At 39.6% G+C, this 19,366-nt stretch overlaps 1 protein-coding gene across 1 annotated transcript in view; it reads left to right on the top strand.

Moving 5' to 3' along the window:
• Window positions 1-19,366, top strand: part of DYNC2H1 (dynein cytoplasmic 2 heavy chain 1) — a 318,727-nt gene that overhangs the window by 30,481 nt on the left and 268,880 nt on the right. Inside the window, exons 19-30 of the mRNA XM_028105952.2 lie at window positions 3,083-3,198; window positions 3,846-3,973; window positions 5,982-6,131; window positions 6,816-7,021; window positions 8,144-8,299; window positions 8,386-8,500; window positions 9,003-9,173; window positions 10,603-10,985; window positions 12,764-12,896; window positions 12,999-13,116; window positions 14,602-14,714; window positions 16,721-16,840. Coding sequence (XP_027961753.2) covers window positions 3,083-3,198; window positions 3,846-3,973; window positions 5,982-6,131; window positions 6,816-7,021; window positions 8,144-8,299; window positions 8,386-8,500; window positions 9,003-9,173; window positions 10,603-10,985; window positions 12,764-12,896; window positions 12,999-13,116; window positions 14,602-14,714; window positions 16,721-16,840 — 1,909 coding nt within the window. The remainder of the gene's footprint in view (window positions 1-3,082; window positions 3,199-3,845; window positions 3,974-5,981; window positions 6,132-6,815; window positions 7,022-8,143; window positions 8,300-8,385; window positions 8,501-9,002; window positions 9,174-10,602; window positions 10,986-12,763; window positions 12,897-12,998; window positions 13,117-14,601; window positions 14,715-16,720; window positions 16,841-19,366) is intronic.

Genomic DNA, 19,366 nt, shown 5'->3' with positions numbered 1-19,366 from the left:
TTCTTACCTCTTTTAAAGCTCAGCTATGGCACTTGAGTATCATCAGAGTTGGACGTTGCTGAGACTAAAGAAAGTTTTCTCTGGAGGTTCTGCTGGCTGGGACCTAGCTGGACAGAGTAGACTGGGGGACAGGCTTGTACACAGACTTGGCACGTGGCTCACACATCTGACTCCGGTTTTGTGTTGCTCTGCTTCCTTTCGGTATATGCCCTGGCAGTCCCCCAACACGGTGCTGCATCTGGGTGTTGCCCTTAACTGTGCAGGAGGCCCTCTGCGGGGCACGTCCTACCCAGCTGCTCAAGAAGGTAGCTCTCCCATCATGTTAGTTACTATTAATTGTTATTATTAGGACCAGGTGGGATAGTCTGTTCAATCCATTTTATTTTTTTATTTTTTTTTAAGATTTTATTTATTTATTTGACAGAGAGAGACACAGTGAGAGAGGGAACACCAGCAGGGGGAGTGGGAGAGGGAGAAGCAGGCTTCCCGCGGAGCAGGGAGCCCGATGTGGGGCTCGAGCCCAGGACCCTGGGATCGTGACCTGAGCCGAAGGCAGACGCTCACTGACTGAGCCACCCAGGCGCCCCTTGAACTAGAATTTTGACAGCGAGAAATGAGAATTGAAGGTTCAAGCAGAGATTTCCAGGAGAGGGATTTATATGCTGAAAATAAGAATTTGGTTAATTGAGAATTTGATGAATAAATGTTTTATTAGGAACTAGAGGGGATGTTCCTGAAAAGGGGTAATTAGGGAACAGATTTGGGAGAGTTTTCCATTCTAAGATAGGGAATTTGGATTTCCTTCATATTAGAGTGGTTAGCTATTGAAGATTTCTAGACAAAACTGTTGTCAGTACCTGTACATGAGGGATGTTAATCTGGAATTTATGAGTTGTATGGTGGAAGAAATAGATCATGGAGGAAGAGAGGTTAGTCTGTCATTACCCAGAAGACCGCAATAATTAACTGAATTAAGTTGTTGGTACTCAAAATGGGGAGGAGGAAATACTATGAAATATTGTCAAATACCTTGAGGTATTATGAAGTCTTATCTTTGGGGAAGATGAGGGATGAGGAATGGAGAAGGGATTAATGACCTGTGAGTTTGAGCTGAGATGATTTAGGTAATGATATGCCATTAATATGGGTGTGTAATGTTTGTGTTTGAGGTTTCTCTTCTCTGTCGGGTACTCTCTGAATCCAGGCTTGCTCATTCTGTTTGCCTGCTCACAGACCTCTGCTGTTGTCAGTACAATTTGTCTGTCCTTCAGTGTAGACAGCTTTCCTCGTTTGCCCGCCAAAGCTAAATAAAACAAAAAGAATGCCTGTCCTTCATTCCTTTTTTCCAGTTTGCTATTTCTTGCTAATAAATTAACATGAGTTCATGTAAGCTCAAATACGCATTTACACACACACAGATAGTAATTCATGGGGACTTCTTAGAAATATGCTATGAGATTAGAAAAGTGATATTCTCATGTTGTATTTTGGATGCAATAGGAAGGATATGGTTTTGGGCTAGGCTGTCTAGGGCCATGCCATCCTATCTACGGCTGAAGGGACCCTCATTTTCATGTTACCAATATTTTCGAGTGAAAGGTAAATTCAGTCTTTCCACGGGATTCTGTAGTCCGTGGGTACAACTCTGCTGCACTCAGACCACTTTATGTTAATTCATTAGCAAACTATGGTATAATTAATTTCTCAGGTTTACTAAAACCATCTCTTCTTATCAGGTATTAGAAATCTTGACATTTTATGTGTCACAGTTTCAATAATTATATAAAATTTCATGTATTAAGCAAATTGGCTCTTCTGTTTTGCTGGTGAAGACCTGGAGTTTAAACTTTTGCAGTTAGTGGGTGACAGAGAATAAATAAAGCTTTAAGGGAAAATTATGTTTTTATAATAGAAGTGAGTATTTAGCTCATGTAATTTGCTGTCTAAAATGTCACCTGGCTCTGTGCTTCAAAAAGAATGAGTAGCTTTCTAAGTAATCTCTGTGACATAATTTCCAGCCCTCTCTTAACTTTGCGTAGTTTAAGATAAATATGAAATTTCCTCAGATGAACAAGTCTGGTTCAACTTCTCTTTACTTAGAGCATTACAATTTGCATGAAGGATATCGTGCAAACAGTTAGTGTTCTTAAAAAATGAATGCCTTTTTTCCAATCATTAAAACAGTACATTTGCTTTATAAATTTTTTAAAATATAGAAATTGCTCTGAATATTTGATGTTTTAGATATATTAGTACATAAAAATTTGGGTTTTACTGTATCTTGTTATTTAATCTTTAGTATTTTGTCTTGTTATTACCTAGTCCTCAAAAAACTTGATTTTTAATTGTATGGATATATAATAATTTATTTAGCCATTTTTGTATTTAACTTGTTTCTAATTTTTCACTATTATAATTGATGCTTTGAAGAAGATACTTGTATATAAATCTTGGAATATGCTCTGGAAATTTCCTTAGGATAAATTCTACAGGTGAAGTTAATAAGACAAAGAATATGCCTATTTTAAAATTACTTGATATATGGCTAAATTGCTTCTCACAAAAGTTCATGGTTTTATACTCTGACCAGTGGTTCTGAGAGGTCTGTTTCCCCACACAATTGAAGATATGAATTAACAATTCATTACATTTTTGTTAATTTGATCGGTATAAAGTGATATCTTACTGTTTTATTATCTTAGTGCCTTAATAATCTATATTCTCCTGTCTTTGTTTTCTTTCCCTTATCATTATTGTTTGTATATGACTGCAGAATAGTGAATTCATGTTATATTCAGATAAGTACATTGCACACTGTGACAAGTAAAGGGCTTGTAAATATTTAAATATATTCATGTGAGACTGTAAAAAACTGTAGTATTATAACAAAATCATTGTTTAATGAAAACTTCGTAATAGTACGTGGAAAGCATTTTTACTAAATGAAATCTAAATGTGCTTAAAGATCACAGTAATACTTTCTGATTTACATTTTGAAATGTGTGCTAAAATCGTTACAACAAGACTCTTTTCCTCTAATAAGTCTTTTTCATGTCAAAGTATGTCCATTGGCATTTTTCAGTGCGGTCAAGGTAGATTGTTTAAATATTAATTGTAACCCTGTGAAGACTGTGATTGATGATCTCATCCAGAAGCTGTTTGATACGCTTGTTCTTTCTTTGAAGAAGTCCATCCAGGGTAAAGATACTCTTTAATTTTTATTTTAATTTAATTTTATACATAAAGGCATACACTTTGATAATTAGAAATGTAAATACCAGTGATGATTAAAATCAACCAACCTAGAAAGTATTATGAAATGAAGTGTTCTTAAAATGATAATTTTAATAAAGTAGGAAAGTCCATATCCAACTCTTAAGAGGTCTAAAAATGGAAGGCATTTTTACTATTTACCATATGAGCAAGTATCAGTTTGTTGTATATGTTACTGAGAAAGGTAGGTAATTCTGCTAGAACGTATTCCTTCTTTCAAATTACTACTGTTTTCCAAAATTCCACATTGTTTCTTTTTCCATTAAACTGAGATGTGTTAACATATTATCTAAAAGACTGGAAAAGTTACCAATTTTGAGCAAAATTTACTAATAATGAGTACATTTTAACTTCCTCAAAATTTTGAGGTATAATGTGAAACAGCTAAACTTCCATGACGAGAAATTTCTTTGCTTATTCTGTATTTTAAAATTTCGTTGTGTGAGCAAATAAAAATTTAAGATTTAATGTATGCTATGTAGTGATGACTTCTAACACTCTTTATTTTTAAAATGATGCAATGGAATCTTTTTGGTGATAATAACATTCTGTTTCAATATCACTTAATTCAGCTCACCTACATGAAATTGATACATTTGTTACTGAGGCTATGGAAGTTTTAACAGTTATGCCCCAGTCTGTGGAGGAGATAGGCGATGCAAATTTACAATATAGTAAGCTACAAGAACGGAAACCAGAGGTGAGGATTGCAAAGTAAAGTTATCAATTTATTTGTACTGTACTGGAGATGTTTCTTTTTTTAAATTTTATTTTATTATGTTATGTTAGTCACCATACATTACATCATTAGTTTTTGATGTAGTGTTCCATGATTCATTGTTGAGATGTTTCAGTTAGGTAATATTATGTGACTATTTAGAAATATCAGGGCACCTGGGTGGCTCAGTTGGTTAAGCGACTGCCTTCGGCTCAGGTCATGATCCTGGAGTCCCGGGATCGAGTCCTGCATCGGGCTCCCTGCTCAGCGGGGAGTCTGCTTCTCCCTCTGACCCTCTTCCCTCTCGTGCTCTCTATCTCTCATTCTCTCTCTCTCAAATAAATAAATAAAATCTTTAAAAAAATAGAAATATCATATGATTTCAGTATTGTAAGAGAGTATGTATTATCTGTTCCAGTTGGTCAGCTCATGATTGGACTCTTGGTGTTACGTTGGTGCAGTGAGACAGTAACAGTCCTATTTATTACTGTCTTCAGGAGTACTTACAGTCTGTTTTATGATGTGCCGTGTTAGAGTAAGACTTTACTTAAATAATTCATGCTGTTACTTCCAGGGTTGTAACTTTAGGATGCTGAAGTGTGAGGTTAGAGCTGAATTTAGGACTACACACCCCCTTCCCCCACACACAGTACACATACACACACACATATAATAGAGTGGTTATATTATGGATGATTTTAACTGTTTAGAAGAAGGAAGAGAAATAATTCAAGTCAGGAAACTTTTATGTGTCCCTCCTGTGTGATAGACTTGAAATTATAAAGATAGTTCAGAGGTAAGTGAAATAATATACTTTCACGGTGTAACACAGAGGGGCGTTAGAGAAAGAGGAATGAGTGTGTCTCCTAGAAGTTTGGCTTGAGCAGCTGGGAAGCTACTGGTATCATTTACTACGAACGGGAATGACTGGAAGAGGAAGATGTTGGGATTTTGGAGGTGGTGGGGATTGAGATATGAGATGGAAGTTGAATGAGGAATAGGGAACGTAGAATAAAGACTAGAGATGAAAACTTGAACGCCATCTTTATGTGCATGAAGTGTGAAGCCATGGGATGGACTAGACCATGGGTTGATAGCAGACAAAGGAGGCTGTAGGAGCAGGGTAGAACATCCCAAAATTTAGAGTTGAAGTGTAAGAGGAAGTACAGAGGAGACTGAGAGTGAAGTGGGAGGGAAGACACAGAAACGAGGAGAAAAGACGTGGATGTCACATGCTAGGGCACCACACGAGGCAGGAAGAGCTAGACAAGATCTCTGGCACATGAGCCACGTCAGGACTTCAGGGTTGATCCTGTTGATGCTGGGCAGTCTTTGCTGGGCTCTAAGCAGCAGGATGTTACAGAATTGTGTTTTATGTCTCTCTGTTGCCGTGCGGATTGGATGGCGGAGGAGTGGGGGCAGGCTGACTAGGAGACTGTCATCCTGTCTTTTCAGGCTCATCTGAGTCCTGTTCACATGTGGGAAATTAGAGCCTTACTTTCTTCTATCTCTTCTACCGAGTGTCCTAGTGCAGAATGGCTCGATTCCATGTTTTCAGTTGTCTTTTTCTTAAGGATCTTCATGACTTTTCCTCTCTGTTGAGTAGAATAATGTAGTTTATTTCTGCTTTTAGATAATCCCTAATCTTAGTTCTTTTAGAAGCCCTTTTAGTATTTTCTTATGAGTAGAACTGCTATAGTGAGAACTCTGCCTTGAATAGCACCGTAGCATTGTCCTTATTGATTCACGGTGTCACTCAGTCTGTAGAGCACCTTTATGATCCTTTTTTACCCTCATGTTAGACAGCCTTAGCTGGGTTTGCGTATAATAATAAGTTAGTATTAGGAGCTTCATATCCAGGAATTTAACAAACCATTTCAAAGCAGAAATCTTGATTTTAAAAAAGCTAGTCATGGAACAAATAAGAATAAATGAACCTTAAGAAATTTGATAAAATTGGTTTTTTACGTGTTATTTCGTCAACCTTTAGATTTTGCCCTTATTCCAAGAAGCTGAAGATAAAAACAGACTTTTACGAACTGTGGCAGGTGGAGGTTTGGAAACAATTAGCAATCTGAAAGCTAAGTGGGATAAATTTGAGTTGATGATGGAAAGTCACCAACTTATGATTAAAGATCAGGTAAGAACCTGTTAGTCATTTTCTTAAAATGGAAACTTGATTTTTTCTCACTTAAGATCTCTTGCTTATCTTTATTCCGTTACAGTTCAGGTAGATAAGAATTTTATATTGCTGATGAAATTCGCCTCCTCAGCACTTCCATGTAGTAAAACATTTCACATAGTTGATTTGCTTCCTGCCATACAAAGAATGTATGTCGTATTATTTTCAGTTTTTCTTATGAGCGAATTTGTTTGCCTACTACGTATGGCGTCTTTTAAGGGACAACCTGGTAGCTATACACAGCTCTTGTACTTACGTCCCATTGACTGAACTTACTGTTTGGCGTGGGTGACCGGGACACGCCCCCTTAATTAAGCAGCTGTATGCTTGTGTGGGACAGCTCTAGTCATTGGTCAAATCTTTTATCGCATCAACTTTGTTGAGAGTTGTGGTGGAAGCTGCTAATAACATGAATGATTTTTTAATGATGATGCTTGCAGTATATCTCCTATTGCTAAATATTTATGGTCTAATTTTGAAATCAAAATTTTATTGTACTTGAAATCAATAATTGAAAACAATCTTTTGAAAAATTGGTATTGGTATTTATTCACCTCTAAATAGAAAATGTTAGAAATAAAATATGAAAGGAAAGTGAGATTTTACAATGAATTGAATTATATAAACTCTTGACTCTTACAGATTGAAGTAATGAAAGGAAATGTGAAGTCACGTCTTCAGATCTATTATCAAGAACTGGAAAAATTTAAAGCTCGTTGGGACCAACTAAAGCCTGGTGATGATATTATTGAAACTGGCCAGCAAAATGCTCTTGATACAAGTGCCAAATCAATAAAAGAGAAAAAAATTGAGTTTGATGATCTTGAAGTCATAAGGAAAAAGCTGGTGTATGTTTTTTCTTTAAAATTGATAGTAGTCATTTTGGTTTATATTTGTATATGTTAAGCCAGTAACATTCTTATATCTGTTTATCTTAATGTTTTTCTTTATAAAATTCTGTAGTTTTAAAGACAGAACTAAGAAGGGCTCATGCTGTTGCTTTCTTAGCAGTCGTGGCTGGGCTCTGTCAGGAGATGAAAAAAAAAGCAAATTTCTGTTTAAGCCTAGAAGTAGAACAGAAAACTAAATTGACTTAAAAGTTAAATTAGGGAGTTGGAATACTTACTTGCTTTCTGTGATTTCATTGTATTTAAAAATGGGATATATAAAATTAATGGCAAATTGCTTTCAGAGACTCTGAGAAAAAAAAAATGAACCTAGCAAAATAATAAGACAATTTCAAGAAAAAATTGTTTTGTGTTACAATAATACAAGGTATTAGGTTTATTTTATTTTAAAGATTTTATTTATTTGAGAGAGAGAGAGCATACAGGAGCAGTGGGGGTTGAGGGGGTGGATGGAGGGGGAGAAGCAGTCTCCCCCCTGAGCAGGGAGCCCGACTCGGGACTCGATCCCACGATCCTGGGATCATGACCTGAGCTGAAGGCAGACGCTTAACCGACTGAGCCACCCAGGCACCCACAAGGTATTAAGTTTAAATGTGGTTTTAGGTTTGGCCTCTTTTTGCGCAAATGCATCCGTAAGATAGTTGTCTTCATGGGGGAGTGGAGGATTCAGTACCACACTTACTAAATGGCATTATACCTTTTATCTAAAAGGGTATCTTATATTCCAGAATCTAACTCTTGGATATTAATATTAATCTCTTCTCAGTTAATCCGTGAATATAAATGATTCTGAATATTTCTATTTTTATGATGTATATAATGTACATAATATGTGTTACCAGCTCCACTTTGACTCCTTTAGAAAAATGCACATTTATGAATTTAAAAGAGGTTATACTTAAAAGTTACAGTAAAATTCTCACGCAGTCCCCCACTGTCTGGCTCACTGTCAGATATGCAGGTGTGCGCACATTCATGCACACACAGGGAACGCAGTTCAGTAATAGTGAGATGTAACAGTTTTTTAAGAATCTAATGATATTTCACTCTTTCTTTCTATAGTGATGATTGCCGTCATTTTGGACTAGAAGAGCCCAGCTTCTCCTTGGCGTGTAGCATCTCCAAGGACATTGAGAGCTCTGCGCAGATTTGGGCGCTTTATGAAGAGTTCCAGCAGGGGCTTCAGGAAATGGCCAGCGAAGACTGGATCACGTTTCGGTGTGGCTCATAAGCGCTGTTTAGATTCTTATAACTTGGTGGTGTGTTGGGGGATGTGCATTTTAAGGTGTCCTGATGTTTTCCAGGACTAAGACGTATCTGTTGGAGGAGTTCTTGATGACTTGGCACGACAGGTTACGGAAAGTGGAGGAACATTCGGCCATGACGGTGAAGTTGCAGTCAGAAGTCGACAGATACAAAGTAAGACCTGGTGCTCCTGCTGTGCCAGAGTCACCTTGGGGTCGTTGTGCAGCTGAGGGAGCTGGGATTCCAGTTTCTGGTTTTAGTGATTCCATTACATGAAGAAAATAGGAAGGATAGAATAAACCATAGAAGTTACTGATATTTCTCCTACGCTTTTGGAAAAGCTTTAACTAAGAAATTTATGCTTTCCATAAATTGGAATACCTCCTACTGCAATTTAGGATATGGGTCATTTAGCATATTTAGGATATAGGTCGTATCCTAAATAATAAAAATAGAAATATTTTAGGTCATGTTTTAAAATACATCATGCTACAAAGGGATACTTGCATATATCCACAGCAATGTTTAATAAAAAATTTTGTGCAATTCTGTTTGAGAATTTGATTTCTAGATTATTAAATAAGATAGCAGTAATTAAAATTTTTATAGCTAATCATAAAAGGAAATAATTTGCATTTTGATAATATATATGTGTGTACATATGTTTTTTTAACAGACTGTGATACCTATTTTGAAATATGTGAGAGGAGAGCATCTATCTCCAGATCACTGGCTTGACCTTTTTCGTCTACTTGGTCTTCCTCGGGGGACCAGCCTGGAGAAGTTACTGTTTGGTGATCTCCTCAGAGTAGCTGATACGGTTGTTGCCAAAGCTTCAGACCTTAAAGTAGGATTCACTTTTATAAATATCTCATAGATATGACCTTTGTTAACATATGGTTTTGCTTTGTATTTTATTTAAATAAAACAACAAGTTAAATTTTTTTTCTCTTAGTATAGTGACTATTCCCCTATTCCATTATTCTTTAGTAATGCACCTGAATATGTGTGGGGGTATAGAAGCATTATAAACCCCTTCCTTGAGAGAGAGAAAAAATATGAAATGAAGAAATGTCTTGGTTTAAGAAGGGAGTCAGCTTTAATTAAAAAAAAAAGCAAACAAATACAAATCATTTTACATAAAATATATTTAAAATCATGGGATATATTGTAAATAAAAGCGAAGAGAAGCCAAAATCCAGAGAGCTAAACCAAGAACCAATTTGCTAATCAGGTTTAGAAAAGGTCTCAGGTAAAAGTAAAACTTGCACAGCTCTCAGTTTTAACATTTGACTTTCTGTGTTGCATTCTGCCCATTCAGTGTAAAAATGAAAGAATTTGCTCTCTTCTAAAGATTTTATTTATTTATTTATTTATTTATTTGAGAGAGAGCGTGTGCACACACGGGGGGAGGGGCAGAGGCAGAGGGAGAGAATCTCAAGCAGACACCCCACTGAGCGAGGAGCCCGACACACCACATGGGGCTCGATCTCATGACCCTGATATCTCGACCTGAGCTGAAACCAAGAGTCAGATGCTTAACCGACTGAGCCACCCAGGCGCCCCAAAAAGAAAAGTACTCTTGATGTCAGATTGTCGTATTTCATACTTAAAATATGTACCTTTGTGTGTGTTCATAATCTTGGAGCCTATTTAGATAATTGTGAGGTTATAAAGCATGGCTTGTGTAGAAGATGGTTATTAATCACTTTAGGCATATCAGAACTTAAAATTAAATTACAATAAAATTCCTGAGGTGTGCAAAATTTTAAATATGCCAGACTATTATTTTTTTTTCAGAGAGGGGGAGGGAGCGAGGGGCAGAGGGAGAGGAAGACAGAGAATCTTAGACAGACTCCATGCCCAGCACAGACCCTAATTTGGCGCTGGATCCCACAACCCTGAGGTCATGACCTGAGCTGATATCAGGAGTTGGTCATGTAACCTACTGAGCCACGCAGGCGCCCCGAAGCCAGCCTATTTTTGTGTTTTGTGATAGATTCTTGAATTCTGTTTCTTTTTTAGAAGTAAAAAGTATATGGCAGAACTTTATACATACTTTGACCATGTGAACCTGGATACTTAGTATCTGGTATCTCTTTGATAAATTAGCAATTCTCTTGGATTGCATGTAAAATATATTCACTTATTATTATTATTATTATTTGCTTTATTGTGAAAAACCAAATAAACATATATCTTCTATTGAAATGTTTTATGATTTATGTCTATGGTTATTAATGTTGAAATAAATATGGATATTTTGTGTTAATTAGGATTTAAATAGTCGGGCACAAGGTGAAGTTACAATCAGAGAAGCTTTACGTGAACTTGATCTTTGGGGAGTTGGAGCAGTATTTACTTTGACTGATTATGAAGACAGCCAACGTCGAACTATCAAGCTAATTAAAGACTGGAAAGACATAGTAAATCAAGTTGGAGATAACAGGTGCCTTCTTCAATCCTTAAAGGATTCTCCTTATTATAAAGGATTTGAAGATAAAGTGTCAATTTGGGAAAGAAAACTTGCAGAATTAGATGAATACCTACAGAGTTTAAACCATATTCAGAGGAAGTGGGTATATCTGGAACCCATTTTTGGCCGTGGAGCGTTGCCAAAAGAACAGACACGCTTCAACAGAGTTGATGAGGATTTTCGGTAAGTATGGCAGCGTAAAACATCGACACGCGTGGCAGTTTTTTCATTCATATCATGAGGTGCTCAACACAAGCTAAGTACCTTTACTTTATGAGTACCGTCTGTGTCTTCAACCTCTTTCTCTGTTGGATCCTCCAAGGAGCTGTTTGCTCTCATTCAGCCATTTACTTCTTTTTTTTTTAAAAGAATTTATTTATTTGAGAGAGAGAGAATGAGAGAGAGAGAGCACGAGAGGGAAGAGGGTCAGAGGGAGAAGCAGACTCCCCACTGAGAAGGGAGTCCGATGCGGGACTCGATCCCGGGACTCCAGGATCATGACCTGAGCCGAAGGCAGTCGCTTAACCAACTGAGCCACCCAGGCGCCCTCAGCCATTTACTTCTTGAACCACATGGATCTGATTGCTGTCCCTACCGCACTACCTGATATTAACAATAATAGTACTGGAGCACAAGGGTAATGATAAGTAAGAGTACTGATCTATACCTGTTATTTCCTAGGGTTACCCATTCCTTTCCTGTTGAAATTTGCTGGGCATTTTTCATGCCTCGTTTTACTTCATCTCTGACTAGTATTTACAGAGGTGAGCATCTCTTGTTGGAGAGTTCCTTCCCTTGGCTTCTGGGATATTGTCGTCTAGTTTTCTGGTCGTCTGGGTCCGCTCGAGTTCCTGGTGCTCAGGCCTCTCTCAGCATGTAGGTGTGGGCACTCCCCCGGTTTCAGCCTCCGGTTCTTCTCTCTCTCTCTCTCTGTGCCCTCTGTGGGCGCTCATGGCCACCCCCTCATTCTCTTCTACCTGCTGCGGCCTCTCAGGGTATTTATCGAGCCCATCTTTCTCCTCTGAGCTCCAATATACTGAACATCCTCAGCACTTCAAAACTAGATTCGCAAGTTCATCCCTTTAGCCCAAATCTTCCCCATTCCTTTCTCAGTAACTGGTACCGCCTAACTAATTGCTCAGAGCGGAAGCGTAATGGATATTTGACCTTCCCAAACACCTCCAAATGCATTAAGTTAGCACGTTTGTTGATTCTAACCTACTTGATCTATTGGAGCATATCTTTTCTGTCTCTCCTTTCTCCCGACCTTCGGCTTGTGCTTGTCTTCTCCATTAAGCTGCTTGCCCAGCGGCCAGAGTAGTCTGTGACAAGGGAAGTTTCATTGCTGCTTTTCTTTCCCTTTGCTCCGAGGATAAAGCCTAATCTCCGTGTCCACTTCTGCAGCCTCCCTTGCACTGCTCTGTTTGCTTCAGAGATGCTTTTGCTCCTTTCCTGCTCACCAACGTTTTCTTTTAGTCACCGTGCGGATCTCCACCTCAGTGACTTTCTCAAGCGTTTGTCATAATTTTATTTAAATATTTTTAGAAAATATTTAATATCTTTCTCTGTCACTGGGCCGTTATCTCTACGAGATAGGGCTTAATAGGTGTTTAGTGAATGAATGAAATTGGAGAATTTGCAATAAGGTAGGTTGAAAATGGTAATGGGGGGGGCACATGGCTTGCTTGGTCAGTATAACATAGGATTCCAGATCTCGGGGTCATGAGCTTAAGCCCCACGCTGGGTGTAAAGCTCACTTAAAGAAGAAGAAATAAAGTATTTAAAAACAGTAATGGGCTATTCTTAATTTTTAGCATTATTTCTTAGAAGCATAATGATGTGTTGCTGTTAAAATAGTGTTACTTTTAGTTTGTTCTAAGCAGGCAAAAAATAAATGTCTCAGTATTTTCAGCCGAAAACTGCTAAAATAAAGGTAAAAATAACTGTTTTTTCTTCTGTAGGTCGATAATGGCTGACATCAAGACAGACAATAGAGTCACAACGTTAACTACTCACGCGGGAATCAGAAATTCTCTGCTGACGATACTTGATCAGCTTCAGAGATGTCAGAAATCATTAAATGAGTTTCTGGAGGCATGTTTTTTTAGAAGTACTTCTATAATAAATTTTAAAGTCCTTTATTGCATGACTCATTTGAAAATCTAAGGCTCTTGTTCTTGTTTGTGTTTGTGTCAGGAGAAACGCTCAGCGTTCCCCAGATTTTATTTCCTCGGTGACGATGACCTGCTGGAGGTGCTGGGCCAGTCGACTAGCCCCTCAGTGATCCAGTCTCACCTCAAAAAGCTGTTTGCTGGTAAGAGTCAACAGGTCTTCAACACGTAGTTACTGTGTTTCAGGATCTGCCAGGCATAGTATTAGGCTCCGAGGTAGACTGTTGAATGGAATGCGTGTCCCACTCAAGAAGAGTTTATAGTTTAGTGGAAGGACAGCCTGCTGCGTGGACAGACCCACGGCACCTCCTGTGGTTGCCACAGCCGCGGCTGAGGAGCAGTTCGCGTCCTCCTGGGCCATCTCGAAGGGGACATCTAAGCTGTGGTCTGCAGAGCGTGCTGGTCATTGCTAGCAGCAGGGTGGGAAGGCGGCAGGCACTGGCTGCAGAGAGAAGGAGAACGCACCCCTTTATTGCCGAGTGGACACCCTCTGAAGGCGTTGCCACTGGGGAGGTCTGGGGCGGGGGAGGGCCGTCGGGGGCCGGCTGTGGGCCGAGGCGAGGTCACCTGGTGAACAGTGTGGTGATGGTGCCGTGCATGTCCCTCCTGCTGAGTTGCTGTCAGCGGGTCAGGGACCATGCACTCCGTCTGCTATAAAAATAATGATGACTGTTGTCTCAGAATGTTCCATTTGTTGGAGAACAGCTATATTTTTCAAATGAGGTGAAACACCGTCGCCATCTTCACTTATGGTCAGGTGTCAGCCACCGACAGGCCCCCAGGCCGCCTGGCTTGGTGCTGCGCTTCCTGCCATGCGGTTTTGTTGGAGTGCAGCCATGCCGCTTGGGGTCGGGGGCGGCTCTGGTGCGGCAGTGCCCAGTGGGGGAGGTGACCGAGGCCATATGGCCTGTGGAGCCCTCCTGTCTTAGCTCCCGGGGCCCTACACCGGTGTTGCCTGGCCCTGGGGGTGAGGCCCTCGGGCGCTCCATCCGCAGCTCTGGTTTGGGCTGGGGGAGGCGGTGGCAAGAGCTCTTGGAATCAGCAGGCTTGCTTTCAACTCGGCCTCTACCCTGGATTAGCCAGCTCCCCGTTCACCTCTCTGAAGTTTACTTTCCTCCTCTAAATTGGAAATAACAACTTACGGGGTTTTTGTGAAGATTAAAATTGGGTGTATGTGTATATCAGTATATTGAAGTATTTTTGTCTACCATAAAATAAAGTACAAATCTGGAGGAAGGGAGGTCCCGTCTGCCCCCCCCTTCCTCCTTCTCTTTTGTCTTACATCATGTTAGTGGAATCATCCGTGCGTGTTTTCATGCGCTCATTTGTGTCTGGCCTTTTTTTGCTCATCATCATGTTTTTGAGATACCTGCACCTACATTTTACTTCTTTTTATTGCTGAGTAGTATTGTGTTGTTTGAATATAAATAGTTTATTCATTCACCTATTGGTGGGCATTTTGGTTGTTTTCAATTTTTGGTTAGGAAAAACTGTTCTATTACATGGGACAATTAACATAATTCCAATAATTAAACATATTATGAGGTACACATTATACACTGTGGTAATGATGTATCTTGTTTATTAGGCCTTTAATCCTTTTACATTTCAATTGTTTTATATTATAGGTATTAACAGTGTGTGCTTCGATGAAGAATCTAAACATATAACTGCAATGAAATCTTTAGAGGGAGAAGTTGTACCTTTTAAAAATAAAGTTCTTCTGTCAAATAATGTAGAGGCAAGTAATTCTTCAAGTATGAAAATAAAAAGAAACTATGAACTTTGTATCAAAAATAATTTAGTCTATTTGTAGGGTGATCTTAGGCCTTTTAGGAAACTCATCTTGTATCTTAAAAGAATTATTTGTTAGGTTGAGAATGATTTGATATTGAAGAAAATATAGATTTTTAGTCTTTGGAAGGCATTGTGTAATTATGAAAAGAATCTTTGGAGTCGGAAAGACTGGATATTAATCTTAACTCCTCGACTTACTAGCTGTGTGACTTACTAGCTGCGTGACGTACTAGTTGTGTGACTTGGGATCACAGCTCTGTCGTCTGTAAAATACCCATCTTACTGTCTGCTGCAAAGACCGTCCACTGAAGTACACTAGATAGTGTTAGGAGCCTAAATACTCACTAGGTATTTGAAAAAGATGATTTACTTCAGGAGGTGGAATTATGATTTATTATTGACTCTCACCCACCCAAAATGTGTTGTATGAGGTGATGACTGTATAAGATGATTTTATATGAGATGATTTGGGTGAACAAGTAAGTTTAAAACGAATGCATGCACATCCACAACTGTGGATTAATGGACCCTGGAGCCTTGGAAGTGAATGGTCAAAGACGTACGACAGGGGTACAGCTGAAACCAGACAGCAGGAGGTCGCAGCACATTGAACTGTAATTTTCACAGACCAGGATTATCTTCCAGCTAGTGGCTGGGGCCTGTGACTGATCACGCACATATCTATCTCTACAGTTGAGCAGAATTTCTGTTCCTGAGTGGGCCTCAACGTTTGATTGGATGTTGATGACATCAGTCAGGTGATTGGAAGCACAGGTTTGTTAGGAGCTCCCATGTTTGTGTTTGGTGAAGGGTTTTGTTGCTGTGTTGTTGTTTGCCTGTCTTGCGGTTTTGTTGGGAGCGGACGAAGAGGGAGGAGGAGCGTGCGTCTGAGCGTGCGTCTGAGCAGTAGAGCGTGCGTCTGAGCAGCTTTCCTGGCAGAGGGCACGGGAAGTCTGCAGGCTGAGGCCGTGATCAGCAGAGCGGGTGTGTGCGGCCTCGCACAGAGTCATTCTCATGCTGGAGCCCCCGCGGCGTCTGAGCTGCAGTGAAGTTCAGGCTGCTGCATACCGGAAAGGGCTCCAGAGTTGGAGAAGTCCAGAGCTTAGAGTTTAATGATGATGAAAAGCTATTTGCATTGTAGGTTTTGCACTTACATTTTATTGCAAATATACAGTCTTTTAGAGTCATGATTAATAAATACTCATTGCTATTGTTATCAGTTACTGTTCTGTTAATACCAGTTAACTTTATTATTTTATCTATCTTCAAATGAAAAATGTATTATTTTGACCCTGAAACAAAATTAGTTCTGTTTAAAGAAGTAGCTTAGCTCCCCACATAATAGAGCTCACCCTAATAAAGCAGTCCCTTCTTCCACTGCAGCTTTCTGAATATGAGCTCACAGGATAGCATGAGCCCCGAGGTGAGCCAGTCACCGCGACTCTGCTTTATTGGCCCGGTTCTCTAGTTTGATTTCTTGTAATGTTGAAATGAAGGGGTTAGTTTGCTCGTATTGTCATTTGTAGAGATGATGACGGTGACAGCTAACTATACATTTATGAGTTTTCACACTTAACCATTATCCCAAGAGTAAGAAAATTGTTTTCCTCGAATTATTTAACTTCTTTACTAATAAATTACTGTGTCATAGAACACATTTTGGGAGTGTGAGAGTCAATAAGAAATTATAATCCTGCCTCTTGAAATAAATGAATAGGGTCAGTCAATAGAGTGTATATTTGTTTCATGACTTGTGTATATTATTATTTTTTTGAAAGGTTTATTCATTTATTTTGAGAGAGAGAGAGCACATGAGCAGGCGGGAAGGGCAGAGGGAGAGAATCTCACCACCATGAGATCACGACCTGAGCCAAAACCAAGAGTTGGATGCTTAACTGATTGAGCCACTCAGGAGCTCCTTGTATATATTATTCTTAATTTTATTTTCAGACCTGGTTAAATGATTTAGCCTTGGAAATGAAGCAGACTTTGAAGCAGTTGTTGATAGAATGTGTTACTGCTGGACGAAGTTGTCAAGGTTCAATTGACCCATCCTTGTTCCCTTCACAGGTAAGGGGGCTCATGTCTTGTCTGGAAGGTAGGCAGGCCTGGCTTCATGGGAAGATCCCTGACACGGAGGCCGGGGGGCCCGACAACTGGCATCATCTTGTTCTCTCTTTCTTTAGCAGTTACTTCTGACAGATTGCTTAACTTCCGAGTCTTTGTTCCTTCCCCCGTAGACTGTGACAGAAGAAGTGCATGGTAGTGATTGAGAGGCTTGCGGGTCAAAGGCACTCGAGGCCAGCCACAGGGGTCAGCGATGCAGCAGCTTCCTGGTTAGGTGGTTAGTGCATCACTGAGGCAGAGGCACGGGATCCATGCCACTGGGCCTCCATCTCCCGTGCAGTCACCCAAGAGGCTGGCGCTGGCGGGAGGTTAGCGGGGTGTTCGTGCATGTCTGAAATAGGGCCATGGCGCCGAACTGGGATGTTGGCAGGGGAGCCGAGAGCTAGTCTGCATGGTGGGTCGTGGACCTGAAGCACGCCCGTGGATCTGGATCTTACAGGACGTGGTCCAGGTGTTACCCAGTGTGGTACAGTGTAGTGCTGAGACTTGTGTTAAATATCCTGCCTTGTTCAGGATTTGTTTCACTGAGGCTGAGACTAATACCACGGGTAAGGAACATCAGGGGCTTTGGTTCTTGGGAACTGTAAAAAGTAGGCATTGGAGATACTCGGTGATTTCTCACAGGAAAATCTACCCAACTGCTCAAGGTTATGTGCTTTCCAGACTAAACCATTTAGTAGCTATTGGAACAAGTTTTATGTTGGTTCTTTTAAAGCTTGAGAAGTTAGATGGGAAACTTGAATATTTTAGATTCTTAGCCATTGTCTCATTCCTATCATTTGCATCTTCTGGTATGTCGAGACAAACTGAAGTATGTTTTAACAGTTCTTGTTAAGCTCTTAGAGAAAATTAAGGGTAATCATCAGCAAACAATAATGCCATTGCAGAGTCAGAGGTAAGCTGCTCTGTTGCTTCTGGAAATGTATTCTACTCCTTTCAACTTCCAGGTAGGATTCAAATGAACTTGGAGTAAAAGACAGAGTATTAAAACATTTCCAGAAGGAAGGATTTCATAGCGATTGATTGGGGAAATGACAGCGGTGTCAGGAGATGCGCGGGGTGCTGTAGGCACGGGAGGGAAGCTGCTGGTCCGAGCCTGCAGCCCACCTCAGGGCTCGCAAGCACCTGGCTGAGAATGGGGACTACAGAAAGTGTCAGTAGTTCACTGTCGCCGTAAAAACATGAACTATTGAAAATAGGAATAGTTCACTGTCAACCAAAACAAAGAATTCACTGTCAACCAAAACAAAGTCTTAGCAGTTAGTGCGAAGAAAAATTTCTCTCAAGAGTACGGGGATTGAATAGTATAACTGCATGAGTATCTGGTATGAGTTATTACTGCTAGTTCAGCTTTCTAGAGGCTTTTTGTAAGAACCTGAAATAATGTAGAGAAGGAACGTTCTCATCTGGGAAGGAGACAGCATGCTGAGTGGAAGGGATTGGACAGGCCTTGGTTCAAATCCTGCTTTTGCCTGTGTTCTCGGAGTGACTCTTGTAGGCACTCAGTTCAGAGGGCATGATGATATGTACGGTGCCAACTTGTTTTGAAGGTTAAAGTGTAAAACGTTTGCAAAGCACTGTTAATGAGTGCTGGATTTTAGGTTATTAATAATATTAGTGACTGCCCAGATACCATAATGGTAGTGTGGCCTGAGAAGTAGCCAGGACTGTATTTCGACTACCATTTCTCTTAGCCTCTCACAGAAGTTGTATAGTGGACTGTTAAAAATTGAGATTATCAATGTGCATTTATAATGCAGAAATTCGGTAGTATTGCCTGAAAGGGAATCCACAGATAGGAGTATTAGTTTGGAGGTAGCAAGTGAACATTTTTGTATGAAGATTAAAGAGCAAAGGTCTTTTCTCAAAAAGCGGATTTGGATCTGCTTAAAGGCTTCCTCATACATTTGATGAAAGAGACTGGTGAGTTTGTCCCGCAAATTAGGGGAGACAACTTTGCCCTGGAAAGAGTCATTCCTCCTTTAAAGAATGGTATGTAATGCTATTTATATAATGGTATTTATATAATATTTTTGATAGTATGTTAATACATTGTCTTAAGTTAGAACAAGACAGCAGCTTAGCCTGCTGTGTGAAGTTATAAAATGTATATGTAGATAACCAAATGAGTTACTCTGATAAGTAGAGGCATTTGATGGTATTCATCTAGATGCTGAAAAGTATCTATCAGAAAAAACTGTTCCATAGTAATTGGTCAGTAGGTTTAGTCATTTTGTATGATTGGTTTTCTGCATCCATCTCAGAACTCTGCTAAACTATTTTAATATAAGTTTTCAAAGGCTAGTATAATGTATAATGTATAGTTAATGTATAATGTATAGTTAAATGTATAATGGCTGTATCAGTACCAGTGCTAGGTTGGTTCAATTACAGAAAGCCTTTCAAGCAGTGTTAGCATTTCATGTTTTATGTAAATATAAGGATATCTCTCCTGATCTATAGCTAGTT

This window comes from Eumetopias jubatus, unplaced genomic scaffold, assembly GCF_037043125.1.
Source record: "Eumetopias jubatus isolate StellerSeaLion01/CBP00866 unplaced genomic scaffold, mEumJub1_p1.0 scaffold_13, whole genome shotgun sequence".
NCBI classification, from domain to species: domain Eukaryota; kingdom Metazoa; phylum Chordata; class Mammalia; order Carnivora; family Otariidae; genus Eumetopias; species Eumetopias jubatus.
Note: the sequence above shows the minus strand (reverse complement) of the source record. Positions and strands in the feature narration are given on the sequence as shown.